The sequence below is a fragment of the Camelus ferus genome, chromosome 17 (assembly GCF_009834535.1).
Source record: "Camelus ferus isolate YT-003-E chromosome 17, BCGSAC_Cfer_1.0, whole genome shotgun sequence".
Lineage (NCBI taxonomy): Eukaryota > Metazoa > Chordata > Mammalia > Artiodactyla > Camelidae > Camelus > Camelus ferus.
Window position 1 is genome coordinate 47,633,090 of NC_045712.1, and position 21,562 is coordinate 47,654,651.

The 21,562-nt window shown below is 40.5% G+C and overlaps 1 protein-coding gene across 14 annotated transcripts in view; it reads right to left on the reverse strand.

Annotated features, from left to right (window-relative positions):
- RBMS3 (RNA binding motif single stranded interacting protein 3) overlaps nt 1-21,562 on the reverse strand; it is a 629,715-nt gene that overhangs the window by 208,947 nt on the left and 399,206 nt on the right. For all 14 annotated transcript variants that reach the window (XM_032459382.1, XM_032459381.1, XM_032459376.1 and 11 more), the window contains one exon: nt 14,542-14,621. In XM_032459382.1, coding sequence (XP_032315273.1) covers nt 14,542-14,621 — 80 coding nt within the window. The remainder of the gene's footprint in view (nt 1-14,541; nt 14,622-21,562) is intronic.

A 21,562-nucleotide genomic window follows, 5' to 3' on the forward strand; every position in this document is an offset into this window, starting at 1 on the left:
TCCCAATTTCTCCTCCTACAGGATTTCCCCTCGCCATCCAAGAAAAAACATTATGACCTGCTAGTACAACTAAAGGTTATTTATAGCTAAGACACACTTAATATTTACCAAGAATATTCCAAGAGCTCCATAGAGGCTAACTGATTGAACCCACAGCCACCTCACAACAATACTACAGAAAGGAGTTATGATTATCTCCATTTTGCTGATGAGGAAATTGAGGCACAGAGAGGTTAAGCAATTTGCCCAAAGTTACACATCTAGTAAGTGGCGGAACTAAATCCTGGGATCAGTCAGCCCACTTACTAAGGATGCGTCTGAGCAATTTACATAAATTCTGAAAGTCTCAGCCATCTACCAGACAGAACAGTACCTTTTCCCTAAGGGCACTTTGAGAATGTTCGGGATATAATGACCCTCCCCATTCTCCCCAGAAGGTAAGTATCCATTGATTGAATGTGGAGATGGGGACACACAGACAATTTCTGGTGCTAACTGTATCTTTCCCCACCGCCCCTGCCCAGCTGTATTGAGATTTAATTGATAAGTAACATGTATATTTAGTTTAAGTGTTCAAGGTGTTGATCGGATACATGCATATATTGGTTTGATTACCTCCACAGTGTTGGCCAATACCTCCTCTAACTTTTTCTTTGAGGAGATTTTGGTGTCCAAAAGCGGAATTGAAGAAATGACATACAAAGAGCAACAAGAGAAGCACTCTACAGGCAGAAAGAAACAGAAAAGACAGAAACAGAAAGACAAACACGCAGAAACGGGAAATGCCTACGTCCTGAAGTTAAAACAGGAAACCCAAAGACAGAAATAATCTGCCTTGCAAGAACCAAAAGAGTGTAAAATAATTCTACTCAATCCAGAATGTGTGTTTCTGTGCCAAACAGCAAGAGATTAACAGTGTCAACAAAACAGCTTGATAAAAATTTTCTGAACAAGTGACAGAGGTCAAGAGGAGAAACTCTAGGTGCTATTGACAAAGGATTTCATTAAGCCATCAGGGACAAAGCGGGTAAATATTTATCCAAATGACAGTTCCAATCAATGTAAAGGTTAACGAGTCCTTTCTGCTGACGGCACAGGACACTTCAGCTCCCACGCACGATGGGCATAAACTGTAGGAACTTTCGGAAGAGAGAAACCTTTGAAAAGGCTAGAGTTGGGTTCTCAAAGGATTGTAATTAGGAAAAAAAAACAGGTCTAATTGCTAGTTGCAGAATTATAACAGCCAACAGGATGTCTGGAGTTCCAACACATTTATTGTATATCATTTTTGCTTCTTTGAATTTTCACAGCCCATTCCTTTTTTTTTTTTTTTTTTTTTAAATCTGGAGACAGGAAAGTAGGAAGCAGAATGGAGAGATACCTTACCTTTCATGGGAAAGAAAAGGATACTTGTGCACTGAACACAGCACTTCTATCCACAGAAAGCTTTAGAGATTTAAATATTTAACAGTTTACAAAGAGGAACATCTTATGCAAAATATTTCTATGTGGAAGCATCATAGTTGATAGTTTCTAAGTTACTTACAAATTGGATGTATTATTGAGACAGTATTAAGAAATCACTCTGGAATACTGTACTCCGTGTTTTAGAATTTGATTCAGTGTATCTCCATTCAGCCTCTCCCATGTTTAAATGTTAAGCATGGGAGGAGGTATTAAGGATAAAACAGGCATAATTCTGCCATCCAGTGAGATAAGGTAAAGGTACAGGAATCGACACATACGGCTGCAACCACAAACGGATGCCCCAAATCGGAGAAAATGATTCAATGTGATGCAGTGAGAGCTGAGAGCAGGGGAGCTGGAAATCAGTAAAGTCTGCACAAAACAGGTTGTATTCATTATTTTCTTTTTTTTTTTCAGGTTGTACTTATTTTTAAGCAGGATTTTTGCGGGGGACATGAGGATAGAAGGGGACTGCAGGACCTGTGAACTGGAGATGCAGAGATATGCTGAGAAATCATTACAAGAAGCCTGAGATTGTTTTATGTTTTTTATAGTTGTTTTACCTAAAATAATGACCATCCGCTTTAACATAGCCATCTTGGGCCTATCAGAAGTGTGACCAGTGTGACCAGCACTTATCAATCGGGGGGTCACCACGGCAAATTTCAGGTAAATATTTACCTGGTATGCTAATTTTTTCTAACCATCCCAGAAAACTGCTGAGCTCCAGTTGGGACACTTTTAATTAATTGGACATCGTTCTAGAATGAGGTATGGCAAATGTGTGCAAACGGTTGGAAATGGAAGGGTGGTCTTAACGTAGCTCTAAGGGAGTATGCCTCACACAGTCCATGGACTAGATGATGCCCATCAATGACTTCAGAAGTTAAATTATACTTCCAGCCTACAGGGTGGATACTGATGAAATGATTCTCGCGAGGCAAATAGATGCTACCTCTAATGGTAAGGTCTTCCGCCTCCTGCCAGAACTCCCATGGAGCTGTACAAACATCTCTTCGTGAATCCTGACAACACTTTTGTAAAGGAGGCATTAGAAACATCTAGTGGAAACAGGCGGTTCCATGAGGAACCTGGCAAGAGACTAGCTAACTTGCCCACGTTCAAAAGTAACAAGAGACAGAACCAAAATTCCAACCAAGACCCATCAGCCTCCAAGGGAGAAGTGAGATTCTCTATACAGTTTGCTCTCCCACTAACGAAATTCACAGATGAGACAGAGTATCTCAACCACAAGGCTCTCATAGAATTCATGACCTAAGCAGATGTCGCCCTTTTAACATCCAAGCTGCAGCAAAAAAGCAAAACACCAGTTCCTGGGATGAGAAAAGTGATGGGGCCATCAAAGGATACAAACAAAGTGGTATCTTCTCAAAATAAATTCCAGGAGAAATTTTTATCTTTAATTCTTATCTCTGTTACATGACCTCACTGGGTTAAAATTATAACCAGTTATTAAGGATGGCTAGATATCTATTTTCCTTACAGAACTCTCATATTAGGTTAAGAGGCAATAAGCTTAAAGAAACCATGAATTTGGGATGCCATCAAAGGAGATGTCATAACTTTTTGAAAATTAGAAAAAAACATGTGAAAACTAATAGTATATAGTGTTGAATTACATATTACTCTTTATTATTTTAGTATTATTTTAGTATTTTTACTTTAGCATTGTTTTAGTATTATTTTAGTAGTAGTATTTACTACAGCTAACAGAGGTAGAAGTCTGCACTTAAGATGACTCACACATGGTGAAAACAACTTCGTGGCGCCGTCCAGCTGTTAAGATGCGTGCTACGTGAAATTAGCAGCCACAAGGACACAGAGTAGTTCTTATGATGATAACCCAACTCCTGCGTTACAGCTGTGGTTAGCCTTCTGCCTCTTAAATATTATCCTTAAACTCTCCCTAAATTCTGGGAGACCCACATGCCATTCACAAATCACACGGATCCGTACCCACAAACCCAGCATACCACAGATGCTGCGTATGCACAAACCTAGCAATAAAGAATTTCAATAAAACATTCACATATTCTGTCAAGTATACCACTTGCTAATAAAATGATCGTGCAAATCTTTAGAAAAATAACCATTGTCTCTGCATTTGCAAACAAAAACAAAAAACACCCACTACGGATTAAGGAATCTGCTCGCTCGTTTCCAAAAAATAAACCACCAAAACTAGTAGTGCAACTCGTTTAATGAAAGCGTATTTCTTAATTATTTGACTTAAAATCACTTTCTAGAAGACATCCAGTTGTTCAACATAAGATCAGAAAGATAAGAGGATGTTTTAAACTTCCTATTTCTCATGGCTGCCTTTTTTAGTTTTTTCTAACTCTGAGAAGATGAAAGGGCTTGAATCTTGAATTTTACTCTATAAGCAACATTCAGAGTTGGTAAGTTTTGTTTATTGTTTGCTTGTATTTTTGCTTCAGGACCTCTTTACCCCCTTGACAATTATTAAAGACTCCAAAGAGCTTTTGTTTGCATAGGTTAAATCTATGTAGATTTACCATTTCAAAAAACAAAACAGAAAGTTTAGAATTTGTTTCCTTATTAACTTGCGCCAGCTAGCAATCATAAATCCATCACATGAAAACATGTGATACATTTTTATCAAAAAAAAAAAAAAAGCCAAAACCCCAATAAAGATGAGAGTGGACTTATTTTATATTTGTGCAAATCTCTGTAATGTCTGGCTTAACAGAAGACAGCTGGATTCGATTCTCATATCCGCTTCCGAATTCAGTCTGTTGCTGTATCACACATCATGCAGCCTCTGAGAAATGCCACTCTATACTCCCAAGAGATTCAGAGTGAAAAAGGCAAATAATATGCCGATATTATGAAAATATGTTGACCTTGCAGACCACCGGAAAGGGAAAGCATCCCAGGGACCCCACAGGTCTCTGGACTTCCATTTGGCTCAAAGACACCATGTTATCTCAAAGTGATTGCACATAAAAATAGGTTAGTTTCAGTATTTGATTTCAATGCTTTTGTGCCTTGTTAAGAATTTTGGTATTAAAACCCCATGATCGTATATACTGGTACATTGTTGATGCTTCTGGATGCACCTTTATCAGGACACATTAGGATTAGCTAAACCACTCACTCACAGGACACGGGACTGCAACTCTACCCACTGCTACAAATGTCTTGTCAATAGTCAAACTGTCTTTGCTTTTTACAGGGAAGCCGTCAACTATCAACAACGGTGCCTTAATTAGCGTGTGTCTGGTTTGTCCTTCTCCAGGGGGTCACGGAAACTGTGGAGATGGTATAGGTCTCATCAGGAGCAAAACTGGGGTGTAGATAGCACAACAGCTGTCAATCACTGCTCAAGGGCAGCCCCCACCAGGGGGGCTGTAACTTCCTAGATACTTCCAGCTCTCATTGTGTGCAGGCAAATCAGCCCCCCTGCCCCTGAAGGCAGCCCACCTAGGAGAAGAGATGTAGGCTGACGGGAGTCAGGCAAGCACCCCGGGAGGGCTGACATCTGCCCTAATACCGATCAGCTAGAAATCAACTTCAACTGTTGAATTGTTCACTTCAGGGTATTTCAGTGACTCAGCTAGTAACAACTATCTGATAAACTTCTGGTCCACGGTAAGTCCCACTCTCAGTTCAAAAGAAAATGGCTCTACTTACAGCCTCCTAATATTGCTATGGGATTGTAACACACTTTGGCTGAGAAATACATTTTTGTAAATTCGCTGAAAGTTTTTAATCAACTGGATCATAACAATCACTTAAATAACTAAGAATGTAATCACTTGGACAATAAGACTATACAATGGACCGTTGAACAACCCAGGTTTGGACTGGGCAGGGCCACTTATACTAGGCATCTTTTCAGTAGTAAATACTATGGTACTGCACGATCTGAGGTTGGTTGGGTCCATGGATGCAGATACGGAGGGACTGCACGTACAGAGAACAGACTATAAGTTATACAAGGATTTTCAGCTGCTCCAAGGGTTAGTGTCCCTAGCCCTCGGTTGCTCAAGGGCCAGCTGTACATCTGTGTTAACATTTAGTAAGTACTGACAGCTTCCTCCCTGGACTTTTAGTCTGGTCTCAAAACTAAGTTTTCCTGGGGGACTCAGCTATGCAGAGATTCAGGGCACTGTCTCTCTTTAACTCACACTGCAAAGAGCTGGGGTGGACCGTCCCCTCTGCTTTAGGTGTACCCACCTCAAACTTAAGGTTGATTATCAGCTATACACTTGCTTTGAGCTCTTCTAAACCCTAATGATTTTTCAATAACAGGAATTATTGAAAGCAAGTATGAAGGCTGAGAGTTACGAGATTTGCATAAATTTAGATTTTCAGTGGTATACGTTTCCTGGCATATTTTATGGAACCAGATGGCTCGAAATAATATTTGATTTCCTTGGGTCAATAATATTCTCTGAGATCTTAGAACCATCTCCGAAGACTCTCTTCTCAGATGTTTAACAGTGTTCCATTCTAATATATCCTTTTAAGATGGTATAAAGAAACTGTAAAGCCAAAATAATTAACAAGAAAGTTTTTCCTGTTTAACACACAAGCAACCCAAAGGATATAGAAGAGGTTCAAAAATAGAAGAAACAAAGAAAGTTCTCCAGAGGCTGTTTATAATGTAACTTAGAAATAGTTCAGACGATATTCAGTTGAAATGAGTTATGTGCCAGTCTAGTAGTTTTCTGTTACTGCTGTAGTGGGGGCATAAAATGACACAAATTCACTACCTTCTGTTTCTGTAATATCAAAGTCTGACACTGATTCCACTGGGATAAAACCACGGTGTCAAACATGCTGGGTTCCTTTGTCTATTTCAGCTTCCAGAGCCTGCCCACACGACTTCATCTTCAAGACCAGTGATGGTGGGTCAAGTTCTTCTGCTGTATCTCTCTGATCTCCTGTGCTGCCCCCTTCCCACTTTTAAGGACCCCTGTGATTCCACTGGGCCCACTCAAATAATCTGGAGTAATTTCTCTACTTTACGGTCAGTTTATTAGCAGCGTTAATTCCAACTCCACCCTCAATTCCTCTGCCAAAGGACTGGGGACTAGGACTTAGAGATCTTTCGGGGGGAGAGGGGGCATTATTCTGCCTATCAAAAGTGGATATTTACTTATTTAACAAATAATTATCGTACTCCTCTGTCACAGGCATTGGGTTAGATGCCGGAAACATACAATAAACAGCAAGGTGCAATCCTTAAATTCAAAGAGTTTATAGGTTAGTGGTTTGAGGGCCAAAGGAAAGATAAGCATCAAAGTTCTTTCTTAGAAAAATGTACAATCCAATGGGATGAATGTGTCTTTAAATTAAATTTAATATATTTAAGAATTCATAAATTAAGTATATGAATCCTAAACAAGAGATCATAAACATGCTAATTCCCTACAAAAGATTTCTTTCTCTGTACTGAAAAATGACTAAAATAATAGTGAATTGATTCATCATTCATCTGCTTGAAGAGGTAAGAAATCAGAGGACACAGTTACAAATCAAACACACGATGGCTGGCTCAGAGCTTGCCTAATGAGCATGTTCATTTATAGTCCTCTCAAAATATTTCCTTAAATTTTGCAGACTTTTCATTAAAAAAAATTAGATCATAAATAATGAGCTGTGTGCGTGGCAGGCTTCTCGGTGGTTACTGAGAGAGAGTGGCTATCCATTTATCTCAAAATTGGTCAGAATGTATTTTTAAATCAATCTTATTAAATGAGATCCTGGATTTGGAAATGCACTAAGCACTCAATTATTCAGAGCTTGGTTTCTATGGCTTGTGTCTTAATTGGTCTGAAGCTGCTCAACTCTCTCTGCTTGCGAAGAGGACGCGTATGGACAGACACCAAATGGTTTAACTACTCATTAGTGATGGTGACAGAAGGCAAAGTCCAACTTCATCTTAGAAATAAAATGAAGGCTTTCTGATTTGGTTTGTGTGTCTCCACTGTGAAATCTTCCAAGCGGAAATTTCTGGAGACCTGAATGGAGTTATCATTTTAGATGAAAAAAAAAACGGGTGAAGATGATTCGTGATTCTGGAGATGCACAGAAAAAACGTCTTCATCCTCCTCAATTCCACAAAATTATGACAGCTTAAAAAAAATCGGATTCTCGAGCCAAGTGCAGACTCTGGACAAATGCTGCTACCACTCACCAGTGCTTACACGTAATTATAGAAAATATATGGTCAGGACTACACATTGTTCGTATCACATTGATTAAACACTACAAATTTTATTATGTCATTATATTATTATTGTAATAATAAGCCAATGTTCCTACTTCCTCTAGGCAGAGAGAAGTAACATTATGCCAAATGGATAAAAGCACAGACCAAGAAACTCTCTTTTCTGTTTATTCTCAAGATATTCACATTTTTATGTGAAAAAAGAAAAAAAGGGGCGGGGGGACAAAAGTACAGCATATGAATAGTGCTTAACCAGATCCAGTGGCAGTAAGTTAAGATCTAAACAGTATTTCAGTATAAATTAGGCAAGACCATTTTCCATGTCAGAAAGCAGAATTCATCACTGCACCATCCAAGAATGAGTTCCTTAAAGAAATAACAATTTGATCGCCAGCGTAACACCTTGAAACGGAGTCTTGGACAAATGAAGGTTTTCAAAATTAACTAGAATCTTTCTCAATCAAACTAAGTTTCTTACTCTTGTGAATATGTAGCTCTCTTTCTGCATATTTAGGTATACAAATGTGGTTGTAGAGAAGTTTTCTCAAAAATTAAGATAAGATGTAAAGATTTTTCTCAAAGTGTCCTCCAAGTCTGTGGATGACAAAGGAGGTGGACCTCCCCGCCCTCACCCCACCCATACACCCTGAGGAATGCCATTTAAAGCAAATAGAAGTCTGAGAGTTATTCAATTCATGGATTTCAAAGAACATTTGTCAACTTCAAAGAACATTTATTGAGAAACTACCCTGAGCTAATAATAAGCAAGAACACTTGAATCAACGACAAAAACAAACAAACAAAAACCCAACAAACAAAACCCTGGTTTAGACAACTCAGAATCAAATACATAAGCAAAAAATCACGGTGGCACTGTTCACAGTTCCTGCCTTTCTCTTATGAAGATTAGAACTTCAGAGAAAACCGAAGGAAGGGTGAGGTTTGCTGAGGAAACCAACAGTGATGCTGAAAAATCTTCCAGCATCCTCATGAGAAGCCTGGAGCAGTTCAGCTAAAGATCACCTCCATCTCCCTTACTGGACCCATCAACAGCAGACACCACTCTGCCTTTATCCAAGACCCAAACCTCACAAACTCCTTTCTCTATGTTATAATTTTCTGCACCTGCCCCTCATGTTCGCTTTGATGGTTTCCCTATGACTATTTCCTGGTCCCTCAGTTTCTCCCTTTTGTCATCAACCATTCACCTCGTCACATCTTCAGCTGTTCTGATTTCAGTCGTGTCACTGCCTTCCTCCATCTCTCTTGATAAATTTAAACCCTCACTGCCATCTGTCTGGTACCACAAATACTTGCCTTTGCCATCCCTAATATGTGGCTTGTAAATGCTGCTGTAAATTGTTTCCAAAGTAATGAAACCAACGTATTTGGTCTGTGAAATTCACTTCCCTACTTGAGCTGTATCGACTTTCCTCTACGGCCAGAAGTTCTAAAATCAAAATAGAATTCTCCACTGTGATTCCTGAATCACCCACCTTAATTTGAGTTTCCCCAAATCAGAGCCTGGGATGAGATAGTTTAACTGGAAGCTGATGTCAGAAAGCATTTATAACAGAAAAGTAAAAGAAAGAAGAAAGAAAAGCCAATAAAAGGTGTCTCACTGAGCTTGTAACTACTATAGGCAACGCCTTAAGAAATGCTGTGGATTGTGACTTGGAACTGTCCCTCCAAAGGATGAGGGGCTCAACCCTGTCTGCTAACTCTCATAGCACATTGTTTGAGAGTTGTCCCAGGGAGTGATAATGTCCCTAAAGCTTGCAGAAAACCTGTATCAGGTTGAGAAAGGTTTTTATAGATTTTTGCCCTGAAGTAGCAAAGTAGAGAGATTTGGTGTGTGTTTGCCTCTAGGACGCATCCATCCCTCCCGCAGCTGCCATCGGCAGGTGGAGGGGAGGGAGGGAGGAGAGGGAAGGGGTGTGTAGCTTGGGGGCACAAAACCCATTCCAATCAGTCGTAGTCTCCTGAAGACGATCCCCTGTATCTTCTCTGACTGGCTTCTCCTCATCCGGATATAAAAATATAATCATCTCTATCCCCTTTCTTATTTAATTAGTTACCAACCAACTCATAAAATACCTTCCCAGCATCAGATGTGACTCCACAGAAAGGCTGAGAAATGAATGACCAAGCCCACGCCCCCAGAACTCACTCTAGGACACCGTGGACCATGACGTTGTCAGGTTACTCTTGAAATTCACCAACGACGTCCCAACAGCATCTCACCACAGAGCAACTAACACGTGTTTGGTGGATAGAAATAAACTAGAAAGCATCACTAATATTAAAGATGAGACACTTCCCAGAAAGTAGCTCCTAAGTACTGAAAAAATCCTGTTATTAATGAGAAATCTAAGCCAACGCCCAGTCGGGGACTGCGGTCTTGGGCAAGTTTATTACGCAAATGAGGCTTTCATTTCACAGAGAAGAACAACAGAGCAGAACCATAAAGGTGTATTTTTACTGAACTGTACACAATAATATTTTCCCGTGTGCTGCTTTTTATTCAACTACCGTTGCATTTGTGACTTAAAACAGATCGGTGCTACTGTGGAATCACTGGTTGGGAGAGTGCAACATTTTCCACTGATAAAAACTTTTGTATCTGTTGCTCAAATATTCAGAATTATAATATAAATTTCATTTTAGTACACTGCTGATATTTTACTCTGGGGGATGTTTTCAATTGAAACAAAAAAACATTTATTTTTTGGTTTTCTTAAAAATATTATCAGATTTTAAATATTTTTCCTTGAATATTTCCATAAATATACATCCAAAGTCCTACAAATATTTTATTTAAATAAACACAAAATAGTAAAACCATAGGTTAAAGCATCGAGTAGGCACACAGTTTTACTTTGTTAGAAAAATATGATTCTTCTGTCAATTTTTTGTCTAGATTTCTGTTAATCAGATTTGGTAAAATTATAAAGATCCCAAAATATGGTGAGCTCTCTTTCAACCCTTCCCTACTTCTTGGAGTCTGACTGGGATTAGAAATAATTATCACAAAAGTAAGAAAATCATACTAAAGTGGGTTATTCGATTTTCTTCTGGAAAGACTGCTCCACCAATGAGAGCATGTGCTTACAAGCAGAAGTCTAGTTTGAGAGCAAATCATGATTTATCTTTTCTCAAGCTAGCCTGTGTGTTCTGTTCATCCGTACATATCCTTATACGTGGAAGCCTTTCCTGCATGGTGTACCACTCTGTTTGGGGAAGGGGGACGGGGCTCTGTGAAAGTGAGCCTTTCAAATTCACACCCTACAGGTCACTGAAGCATCTGGGAACTTAAACCCTTTGCTTCTGCCAGGGGTTGAAGAATGGAATGCTTTGGGCTGCTGTGCAATTTGTTTTGGGAGAAAGAAATGTCTGGGGTTAGGCAAGCAAGCAACTAATGGTGCTTCATTTTGTCCATAAAACAACAAGATCGATACGTATGACAGGCAATGTTTATGCAACACTGTTTCCTTTTCCTTCTAGGGGAGGGAGAAAATACTGGATGATTCCCTTCTGCAGATGGCTGCAATGACTAATGCTATTTAATGTGTCTTTGGCCTTTCCTTCCTACCTGCTGGCCACAGCACAGCTGCCTGATCTCAGTTAATTTCCTGTGCCAGAATTCAACTTAATAGATTTTTTGCATGTATATTTAGCTTTAATGATCCAAGTACTCAAAATCTAGGGATAACGTAAGAATTCAAAGTGAACAGAGCTAGTCTGTAGGTTGTAAAAGGCATTAACGATCGATAATACGTTCATTAAAATTAGATCTTTTATGAACAAATAGGAGGAACTCAGAGAGAGAAAGTCTGATCTATGTCAAAGTTTCGGGTTGAAGTGGATTTCTTTTCTTTTTCTTCTATAGAAATGACCCATTTGTAAGCGAGACGGTCATCTCAGAAAAATTAACTTTGCTTCTCCTTTATGGGGAATTATCATCAAGAGTGACAGAACCAAAATCTCATGATATTTACCCGACCGCAGGCACGCATTTCCCCAAGGCATCCCTCAGTGGAGAGGTAAGGAATGTGACCATGTTACCAACTGCTCTCTTCTTGCTTAGAGCGAGGTAAGAAGCAGGGCTTGATCTTTTCAACAGCTTTCTTAGGGTCTGAAGATCTCAGGTCATTTTTGGATCATTGTGGACCCCTCGTTCACACAACCTTAAAGCACTGCATTGAAACCATCAACGTACAGGTCTAAAACCCCACAAGTTTCTGAGTTCAAAGGTGCCAAATCTTGATAAGGTAGAATGCTGAGATTTTTACAAGCTTTTGAATTCTATTTTAATTGCAAGTGGCTCAGATCAATTATAGGTGGTTTTATTTAGCACCCACAAGCAAGGACAATCTCTCGAAAGCTGTATCAGTATTAAAAAGAGAATTGATCACTTCTTTCGACAATATCAAAGGAATCACTTCCAATCAGATATCAGGGCTCACAGTGACATCGCCCAGACTCCAAGATGGAAGGGAGAACTGGATTAAGATATGAGTTTCTGAAAATAAGATTTCAACCATCTACAACAAAAAAAGCAGTGAGGACCAAGGAAGGCTAACAGAATGCCCCCAGATTTAATTACCACTGCCATGACTTGATAAATGTACCCAGCAAAGTCATTTTACTGCTGTACCTTTGAAAACACCCACATCTTGCATTACGTCATTTTATTCCATGTCAAACTTAAAGATGAAAAATTATATATCTTCTACTAGCATTTGAAGCCTTTACTAAATTCGATTTGATTTCCAAAGTAGGCATAAATAAGCAAATTCAAGTGTTGATGACGATCAGCATTGTATATTTAATTCTGTTGTACTGAGTGTAAATCCCAGAAGCATGAAGTTGTATTTCTTAAGAGTGTCATCACTGAGCATAATTATTTTGCCTCTCATGTTCCCACGAGATAAACTTGAGTGAGAAACTCATAACCAAGTTCTTGCTATTCACAGTGTTTCCATTGGGTGTAGCTATGATATTAGGCAGGTTAATATCACAGCCTGTGTCTTCAGGAAAGACATTTAGGGAATCTGTAGTGACTTGCTTAGTCTTTAGCATTAAATTGTATTAGTCAGCTCTATGTTCTATGGGTGAGATCAAATAAAACAATTTCAAATCAATCAGGTCAAAAAGGATTTCAATGTCCTCCTCCAAAAAGAAAGAAACATAAAAAACTGAGACCTATGTTAAAACTTGAATCAACGTAAGTGCCACATAATTTGTTCCTTCTTGAATTTTTTATATAAGCGTATAATTCACATCTAGTGTGAACGCCTTCCCTGTAGGTTGGATGAAATGGGATATTTAAGGGGAAAATCCTTTAACAACGCAACTCCTTTATTCAACAGTGGGTCTGAGCAGAGTGTCTTAAAATGTCCTTTCTATAAGGGAAAAAAAAAAGCATTTCTCCTAAAATGCAAGGACAGCTTCTGTGCTGAGATGAAAACTTCTAACTCTTTTCTTAATAACACCATATGTCTCCAGTTGGCTCATAATGCAGTCAGTTCTCCGGGGAACGTTGCACATGGAAGATAACCAAACCAAGGTGCAGGCTTCACTGCTGACCTGCGATTTACCATGGGTCCTACTTGGATTTCCCAGATCACACAAGTGTCAGTCTGAAGGTCCAGTCCCCTTTCTCAATATCCTTCCAAAAGTTACTGAGTCAGGAAAGGCACTCGATCCCGCCACAAAAATACTTCTCTTTTTGTTCTGATCTCCTTTTCTATATAAACTTGGCATATTTTAAGGAACCAAATGCTCAACCCCCAGACTCTCCAACCACAGATTTTAAATAGTAGATACATTACATGGCAGACACTAGAGATGCAGCTGAGAATCATCAAAAGAAACACTAATGTTTAAGACTGAAGAAGTCACATTTTTCCTCCTGAGAATCACCGATCATAATAAAGCAACAAATAACCAACGTGGACTAGTCGGATATTTCTTTATCTGTTATCACTCATTTTTAGAATTTCATTCCCTCTTTAATATTTTAATGCGTGAGTAAGATAGAATTTTTCTTCCAGTTTTATCGAGATATGAGTGAGATAAATTAATACTAAATACTTCTCACATATACTACTACCAAGTTGATATCAAGTTGAGGCATCTCCAGCCTGCATCCTGATAGATGAGATATATTCAACTGTTTTATGTTGATTTTAATTCCTAACAGCATAACTTATTCCATGTTATGATGTGTGTCAAATCTTAAGAATTTTGCCTTTGGAAATGTGAAATGCCCAGAGGTCATCTAGATTGGTGCTTCTCTGATGAATGGACGGTTTAAAACACAATTTCAGTGTATATTTGATATTTTTGAAAAATACCAAGTTATGCCTAAGATTCTGTGATCATGTCATATTGCTATAACCATTTCTAAATGCCGGCTCTCCCTTTCTGTACTCTTCCTGTCAGGGGCTGGTAAGATGTTTGAGGACTGGCCTCAATCTGTGGTTTCCTCTGTTATTTTATTTATAATATATCACTCTTTAGACATTTTATAAATTAGAAATCAGGGTACCAATATTAATAATAGGAGTCATAAACTTTCTTTACCTCAAGTCCATTTTTAACTATTCTTTAACGTTTTTCCTCTAATTCACTTTAGGGAATTAACAGCAGAGATTCAAAAGGCAGGCCAAAGAAGAATCCCCAAGAAGCTTTTGGTCGTTTTGAGAAAGATGAGTTGTTCAATTAAAAAAATACATATTTATAAAAGCAAACTTTTTCCCTCCCGGTGACCAACCACGGTTCTTACCATCGACTTATTCTGATAATATCAACCAGCCTAGACACTATTTAATGATTATGGCATTTCTTACCTGGAATGCCTGGTGGTGTTTTCAGATATTTTCCATTAAAATGTTGAATCACCACTTCACATTTTTCAGTAGACTCCATTCTGGGAAAAGAAGTAAACAGGGAATCATTGACTATCGTGAGGTTGTGCACATCCAGGAAAAACAAACAGAAAAGGAAAATAAGAAATCTGTACGAAAAACTTGATTGGAGAAGTTTACCCGAACTGTCAACCGTTGCCATGACCACCATGACTAGGTAGAACATCGCAAACTCATCACTTGCCGAGAGCATCATTTACTCTACGGGATTTCGCCTCTGTGGATCACTCCGTGCTGAGTCATCACCCAGACGTAATCCTGAGGCGTTATGTTATTGAATCTACACAACAGTTCTTGGCACTTGCAAGCGCTCCATCAGCATCTGTTGAATGTCCGACTTAGCAAACCTGAGAGGCTGGTCTAGTCACTGGTCTTCAGACCGAAGAGGGCAGCGACGTTTAGAGCGATGACCCCCTTGGCAGTAAGTGAGAGAGTCGGGCTTTTAGCTGAGGCATGGGTGACCCCAACCTGCACCGTAAGTACTCAGCGGCACCCCAAGGGACTCCGCAAATCAAGGTGAGGGGATGGGCTGTGTTGAAACAACTCACAGCCTAAAGGAGAGATTCACACCACAGTGCTGTCATCAGCACCAGTGACACCTTTACTTGAGAACCCACTGGGTGAGGGCGACAGCAGAGAGCGACTTGAGGTTCCAACTGTGGGAGGAGGACGTAAATACACAAACCGCAGGTCCTGAACTTTCTTCATGTTGAATTTTGGACAATTGTCTATTTTTTCACACTAGATATCAATATTCCTAGACCAGGTTTCTTATGCCCAATTTTGGCAACCTACATACAAGCTAAAGACAGAACATTTGGGACCAGACCACCAGTAATGTCACCGTTAGCAGTATCGCCATCTCCTGAGGAGCGGAGCATCAGCAACACTTTCTAAATAATTAAATACATCCTTTATTATTTTGTAGAATTGGGTGGGGAAGATAAAAATTCAAGGGTTGATTCTGATCAAAAGAAATTAATTCCCATGAACAGTACACTGAAGGGAAAAATTGACATAAAAAAGGCACACATCCATATAAGACTGAGTAGGAAATGTGTGAAATTTGTCTAAAAGGCAAAGTATGAGTTTGGATTTTCCGCTGTGTTACTAAGAGGGGCTGACTTGGACTGGAGCCCTTTGACACAATTTGTGAAACTTTCCTACCTCGAAATTTTTATGTGTGTTTTCAGGATCAGATTACACGACTTACACGACCAGTATGACGTGCAGAGGAAATAAATAATAAGAAAAAAACATATATATATACATAAATGCCAAATAAGTTATATATTTATTACAGCTACAGGAATTCAAATGTGAGAGGAATTGCAGAAGCCAGGAAAACGCTGAGAAGTGGGCACAGAAGACAAGAAAGGCCTTTGCAGAAGTAAGCAGGGAAGGGGCTGAGCTGGGCGGGTGACAAGCTGTGTCCCTGTCGATGGGACACAGTGAACAGAACTGTGGCCAGATGGAAGGTCCATGTGGGGAAACTCTTGGAGATGAACTGAGAGATGCAGACGAGGGCATCGGAGTTACCAGGTTAAAGAATTTGAAGATGGTATCAAAACCACATTCTGTTTGAGAGCTGTAATTATTTTATGATTCAAATTAAAAAAAATTCTGATGTATATTCCCATGAAACATGAAAAAAATGCACTTTTTTTTTTTTTTTTGCATTGCTACATGTGGCAAACCAAAGCAGGACCAATTTCAGGGTCATGAGACCCACACAGCACCTGAGCCCTGTGCTTAGAAAATCTTTGAGCTAGCTTTTAAGCTCTGCTGTCACCATCTTGAAATTCTTTATACTTTCTAAACAAGGGGTCCTGTATTCTTAATTTTCACTGGGTCCCGTAAATGACAGCTGGTCCTGCTATAAGGAAGCGCAGAAGACTAAGCTGACATTAATAGGCTGGAATTAATTTATCAGACACCTCGTGGATCCACAGAGTGTTATTTTGAAGGACATCTGAAGAGTGAATCACTTTTGGGTCCCAATGAAAAACTAAAACTCTTCAAGCTTAATAACTTTTTTTTTTTTTTTTTAGCTTTTTATCAAAGTGTAAGTTGATGTACAGCGTTAGTTTTAGGTGTACAGCAAAGTGATTCAGTTACACATATACATACTTTATGCATTTTCTTTTCCGATTCCTTTCCATTATATGTTATTACAAGAAATTGAATATAGTTCCCTGTGCTCCACAGTAGGTGCTTGCTGTTTATCTAGTTTATATATAGTAGTGTGTGTCTGTTAGTCCCCGACCCCTTATAACATCTGATTTTAAGAAGTAAAAAATAAAAACCAAAAATAGCATTTTGTTCACTGTTTAATCACAAACTCCCCCAAATCAGAGGATATTTGGATTAAAGAGACAAGAGGAATGGTCCCCCACTTCCAAACATTTACGAGACGCTAAGTACAGTTTTGCTAACTCCTTCAGGTTTTCTTTCCAGTGGAACCTTTTTTGTCTTCCAACTCATTCTTTATTTTTTTAAGCAAGAAACTTCCATTTCTAGGAACAAAAGAACTCTATTCTGTTCTTTCTCTCTTCCCACGGGATCCACCATCTCTTGTCTCTGAGGGAAAGTAACCCCTCCCTCCTAGCAGAGCCATGAATGGGGGAGGAAATGTAAGCCCTTAATTACTACAGATGTTACTTTATGGAATTTTTATTCCAGGAGAGCTACAGAGCGAAAGGCGTATGCCCCAGAGCCCCCTCTCTGTTCAGTCTCTCTCTGGGTGCTCATCAAGAGAAAAGGCAGTTAAGGATCTAAAGTCTGCGAATCAAGCCCCTCCTCTTTGTCTGTAAAATGGCCCGGCACGCTAAACAAACACTGACACTGAACGGGGTTGGTGTGCACCTGTGTGTGCTTGCTAATTTCCCAAAACGTGTTTTAGAGAACACAGAAGAGGCCAAAGAAAAAGCCAAGGGGCCAACCCACTCCACCCACCCAAAATAATTTTTTCCTGGTTTGAAACCCTCGAGGCTTCCCCTTTGGAGTCTCTCCTACCATCGATCGTCTTCTCTTAGGACAGTTTTACAGCCACGTCCAGCTGGGTGGGGGCTGTTTCTATGAGCACAAAGACAGCAGCCTGGTGTTCACTTTGGCTTCATTCAGATTTCACTAAATGAGTGTCTGCAGTGAGCCTTCGGAGACTCTCGCCTCCGAAAGAATAAATGCAATAAAATCTGCTTTCTGTAGCTGCTGGCGCTTCGTGTCAAACCACGTTACGCGGCACCACCCAGCAGTGACAATTTCATTTTAATACACAGGGCGCATTTTCACGAGGCAAAGCAGTCCCGGCCAAGACGCCAGCAATATGGGAGCTGCGAAGGGGAAAGGCTCGGCACCGCTGCTCAGGCATGTCATGTGGGATCAGAACAAAAGTGGGACCCGCGGAGCTCCGGGAGGGGGGACGGCTGCATGTGAATGGCCACCGTAGGAAGAACGCGCCCGTTTTCTGCACCAGTTTTGCAATTAGCCGCTTTGAAAGGCCAGCCCGAGCTCTCTGCAATCTGCCACACGCTCCAGCTGAAACTGACACTAGCATTATCGAGTGGGTCTGAAAAGGCAGCACACCGGACGAGGCTGCCTCTCCGTGTCCCCTTCAGAGGGGACACTGAATCATTACAACGGCAACTATTCTTCTCAGGCGGTACGCGAAGCCCCCGACATCCCTCAGAACAGCTCGCGAGCCGGGCCGACCATTCACCAGGCGATGCTTTAATTAGGTTCCTACAAGGCTCCAATCATCGTATAAAGCCTCAGGGTTTTCTGTCAGGTCTGATGTTTAAATATAAACACACATTAAAGGTTCTGTTTGACATTCTTTCTTGTCTCAGTGCCTAGGAACCTGGCTTCAGTCGTTCGAAGCGCATCGCTGAATTGTGACTTTAGTAAAGAAACTGCTTTCCCAACAGCTACTCAGAGGAGTAACTTTCACAGCCAGTACAGTCCCCGCAGGCAAATGACATCAGGTGAGAGCCTGATCCAATATTAGTAGAATGTTCTGCGTCGGACGTAACACAAGAGGTAGAAAAGGCTTTGGTAAAACTATTTGCAGCCCATCTGTCTCACCCCAATAGGGAAGCTCTCCACGCATGATCCTAAAGCAATAAGCATTATTCACCATGTATTTAAAACAAATCCACCCTGTCATTTATTACGGTTAATTAGAGGTTTCCACCATTGTGAAATTCTTTGTGGTTTTGCAATCACAGGCTCTGTACAAATTATTGGCAACTTGGAACACACAACTTTGCAAGCCAGTCATCCCTGTTTCCGGTGAAGGGTCCACATGAAAAGAGTTCGAAAAGTACTAAAATGTGCACCCCTTCTGACATTTAGAAAACAAATTATGTGATTTCCGTCTTAATCCCTTGTGACAGAAGGAATAATAGTGAGTTTCGGGGGCAGGATGAGCGAGTGAGTGGAATTTTTTTCTTAGTTTTTGCTATTGGTTTTCTTCTTCCAGGCTGCTTGATATTCTTAGGAGGCCAATGTCTTATGTGCCAGATAATGCAGCGCAGGGGTCTCCCTGCCTCCTCCCTTCGCAGAGACCTATTCTGGTGGTGCCCTGCTTACCATCGCAACACATCCCTCTTACGAAATGGAATTGTGGACAATATTTAGTTCCAGAAGACCCTCTCCAAAGTTTGAGAATCCCGTATTTGGGGGACTAGAAATAGCCAAAGATATCAACTTCCCTATTGCACAGATGAAGCAACTAACACTAGAAGGCAGCTTCTCTAAAGACTAGTTAGTAACAGAAACAGGCTCACAGACACAGAAAACAAACTTATGGTTACGGGGGGAGGAGGGGGAGAGGGTGCGAAGGGATAAGTTGGGAGTTCGAGATTTGCAGATACTAACTGCTACATATAAAACAGAGAAACAACAAGTTCATACTGTACAGCACAGGGACCTATATTCAATACCTTGTAGTAACTTATGGTGAAAAAGAATATGAAAACGAATACATGTATGTTCATCACAGAAAGTCTGAGACACTGTCAGAAACCAGAGCAGGCTGATCAGAAAAACAACCAAGGGGAGGAGGGTATAGCTCAGGGGTAGAGTGCGTACCTAGCACGCACAAGGTCCTGGGTTCAATCCCTAGTACCTCCTTCAAATACAAATAAATATACCTAATTACAAGGAAGGAAGAAAGGAAGGAAGGAAGGAAAGAAAGAAAGGAAGAAAGAAAGACAGACAGACAACCAAGTTCAACATGGTACCAGGAACTGGATGCTGGAACAGAAAGAGGATATCAATGGAAAAACTTGGAAAAACTTGGTGAAATTCAAATGAGGTCTGGGGTTTAGTTAATAACATATCAATGTCAATTTCTTGATTTTGACACACGTGTCATGGTATGCAAGGCATTAACCATGGGGGAAACTGGATGTAGGGCATACGAAAACTCTAACTCTTCTGTAAAAATAAACTCATTCCAAAATTAAAAAGCTTATTTAAAAAAGACTGTACATTAAAATTATTAGGGAACAGTTTCAAAAAATACCAATGTCCGAGCCCCAGCCCAGGAGATTCTGACTCAAGTGCTTTGGCATAAAGTCCAGCCACAGAGTTTTCAAAGCTACCCAGGTGATGCCAGTGCGTAGCCAGGGGTGAAAATCACTGTTCTGGAGCTCTCCGTCAGGTTCCCCAAACTGGAAACCATGGACCAAATCCAGCTTTCAGGGATGTTTGCTTGGGCTGCAAAGAGTTTTTGACAAATCTGAAATAGACGTTGACATTTAAAGACTCGGCGACTTGACAAGAAAATCTGAATTTCTGATTTCCCTCGAAAGATGAGATGAGGAGTGAGATGAAGGTATTTTCTGCAGTGACAATCACGGTATAATAAAAATAACCTGTGAGCTTTGCCTTTGGTTCTTGGGACAGGACTCCTAAAATCCTTGGGATTTCCTGAGCCATAGGAATGTCCTTTGGGATTCATAATGAATCACTTCTGACTGTATCTGAGTTTATGCTGATGAGAAGATCCAAGGTGAGACCTTAGATGGCTTCAGAATAGGGCTGGTCACCAAAAGACCAAGTAATTAGAGGGCTGGAGCTTTCAGGGCCACCCTTCAACCTCTGTGGGTGGCTGAATGGAGACTGAACTCAACCACCAATGGCCAATGATTTAATCAATAATGCCTATGTGATGAAGCCTCCATAAAAACCACTGTAACAACAGGGTTTGGGAAGCGTATGGGTTGGTGGACACACTGATGTGTCGGGAGGGTGGCGCACCCACGGAGGGCGGAGGAGCTCTGAGCCATTTCTCCCACCCCTGCTCTGCCCTGAGCATCTCTTCCCTTTGGCCATTCCTGAGCTGTATCCTCCATGAGATGCGGGTAAACATGTAAGTGTTTTCTTGAGTTCTAGTGAATTTTCAAACCTGAGGGGGGTTCGTGGGAACCCCCAGATCTGTAGCTGGCGGGGCAGAAGTGTGGGGGGCCTGGGTACGCCGTGTGTGGTTTCATCACGCAGGCAGTGTAACATCACGACCTTCCACACCCAGAGGAAACAAACACCTGCCCAAATAAATATATAATGTAAAAAAAACAAACAAAAACCAAGAATAAAGGAAAAGAAGCGAGAGGGTAGACCAGGGGTTTTCTTTTCAGCGGATCACATCTGCTGGCAATTGAGGGGAATTAAAATGACCAAAAGGAGTAACAGCCCAATTTCTTTTCCATCTCTGCAAACACAATTGTAACCTGTTTCTGTGCAAACACAGCTGTCGTTTGGAGATGGCTAATCACTAAGTTTACATTTTAGAGATTTTCCTTGCTCACATTCGATTTCCCAGTTCCCTGCGTGTTCGAGACAGTAACGGCACATGAATCGGCCAAACGGCAAGGCAGAAACGTTGACCCAAAGAGGGACTTAAGGTAGATACGATCAAAACACTTTCCAAACAATGAAA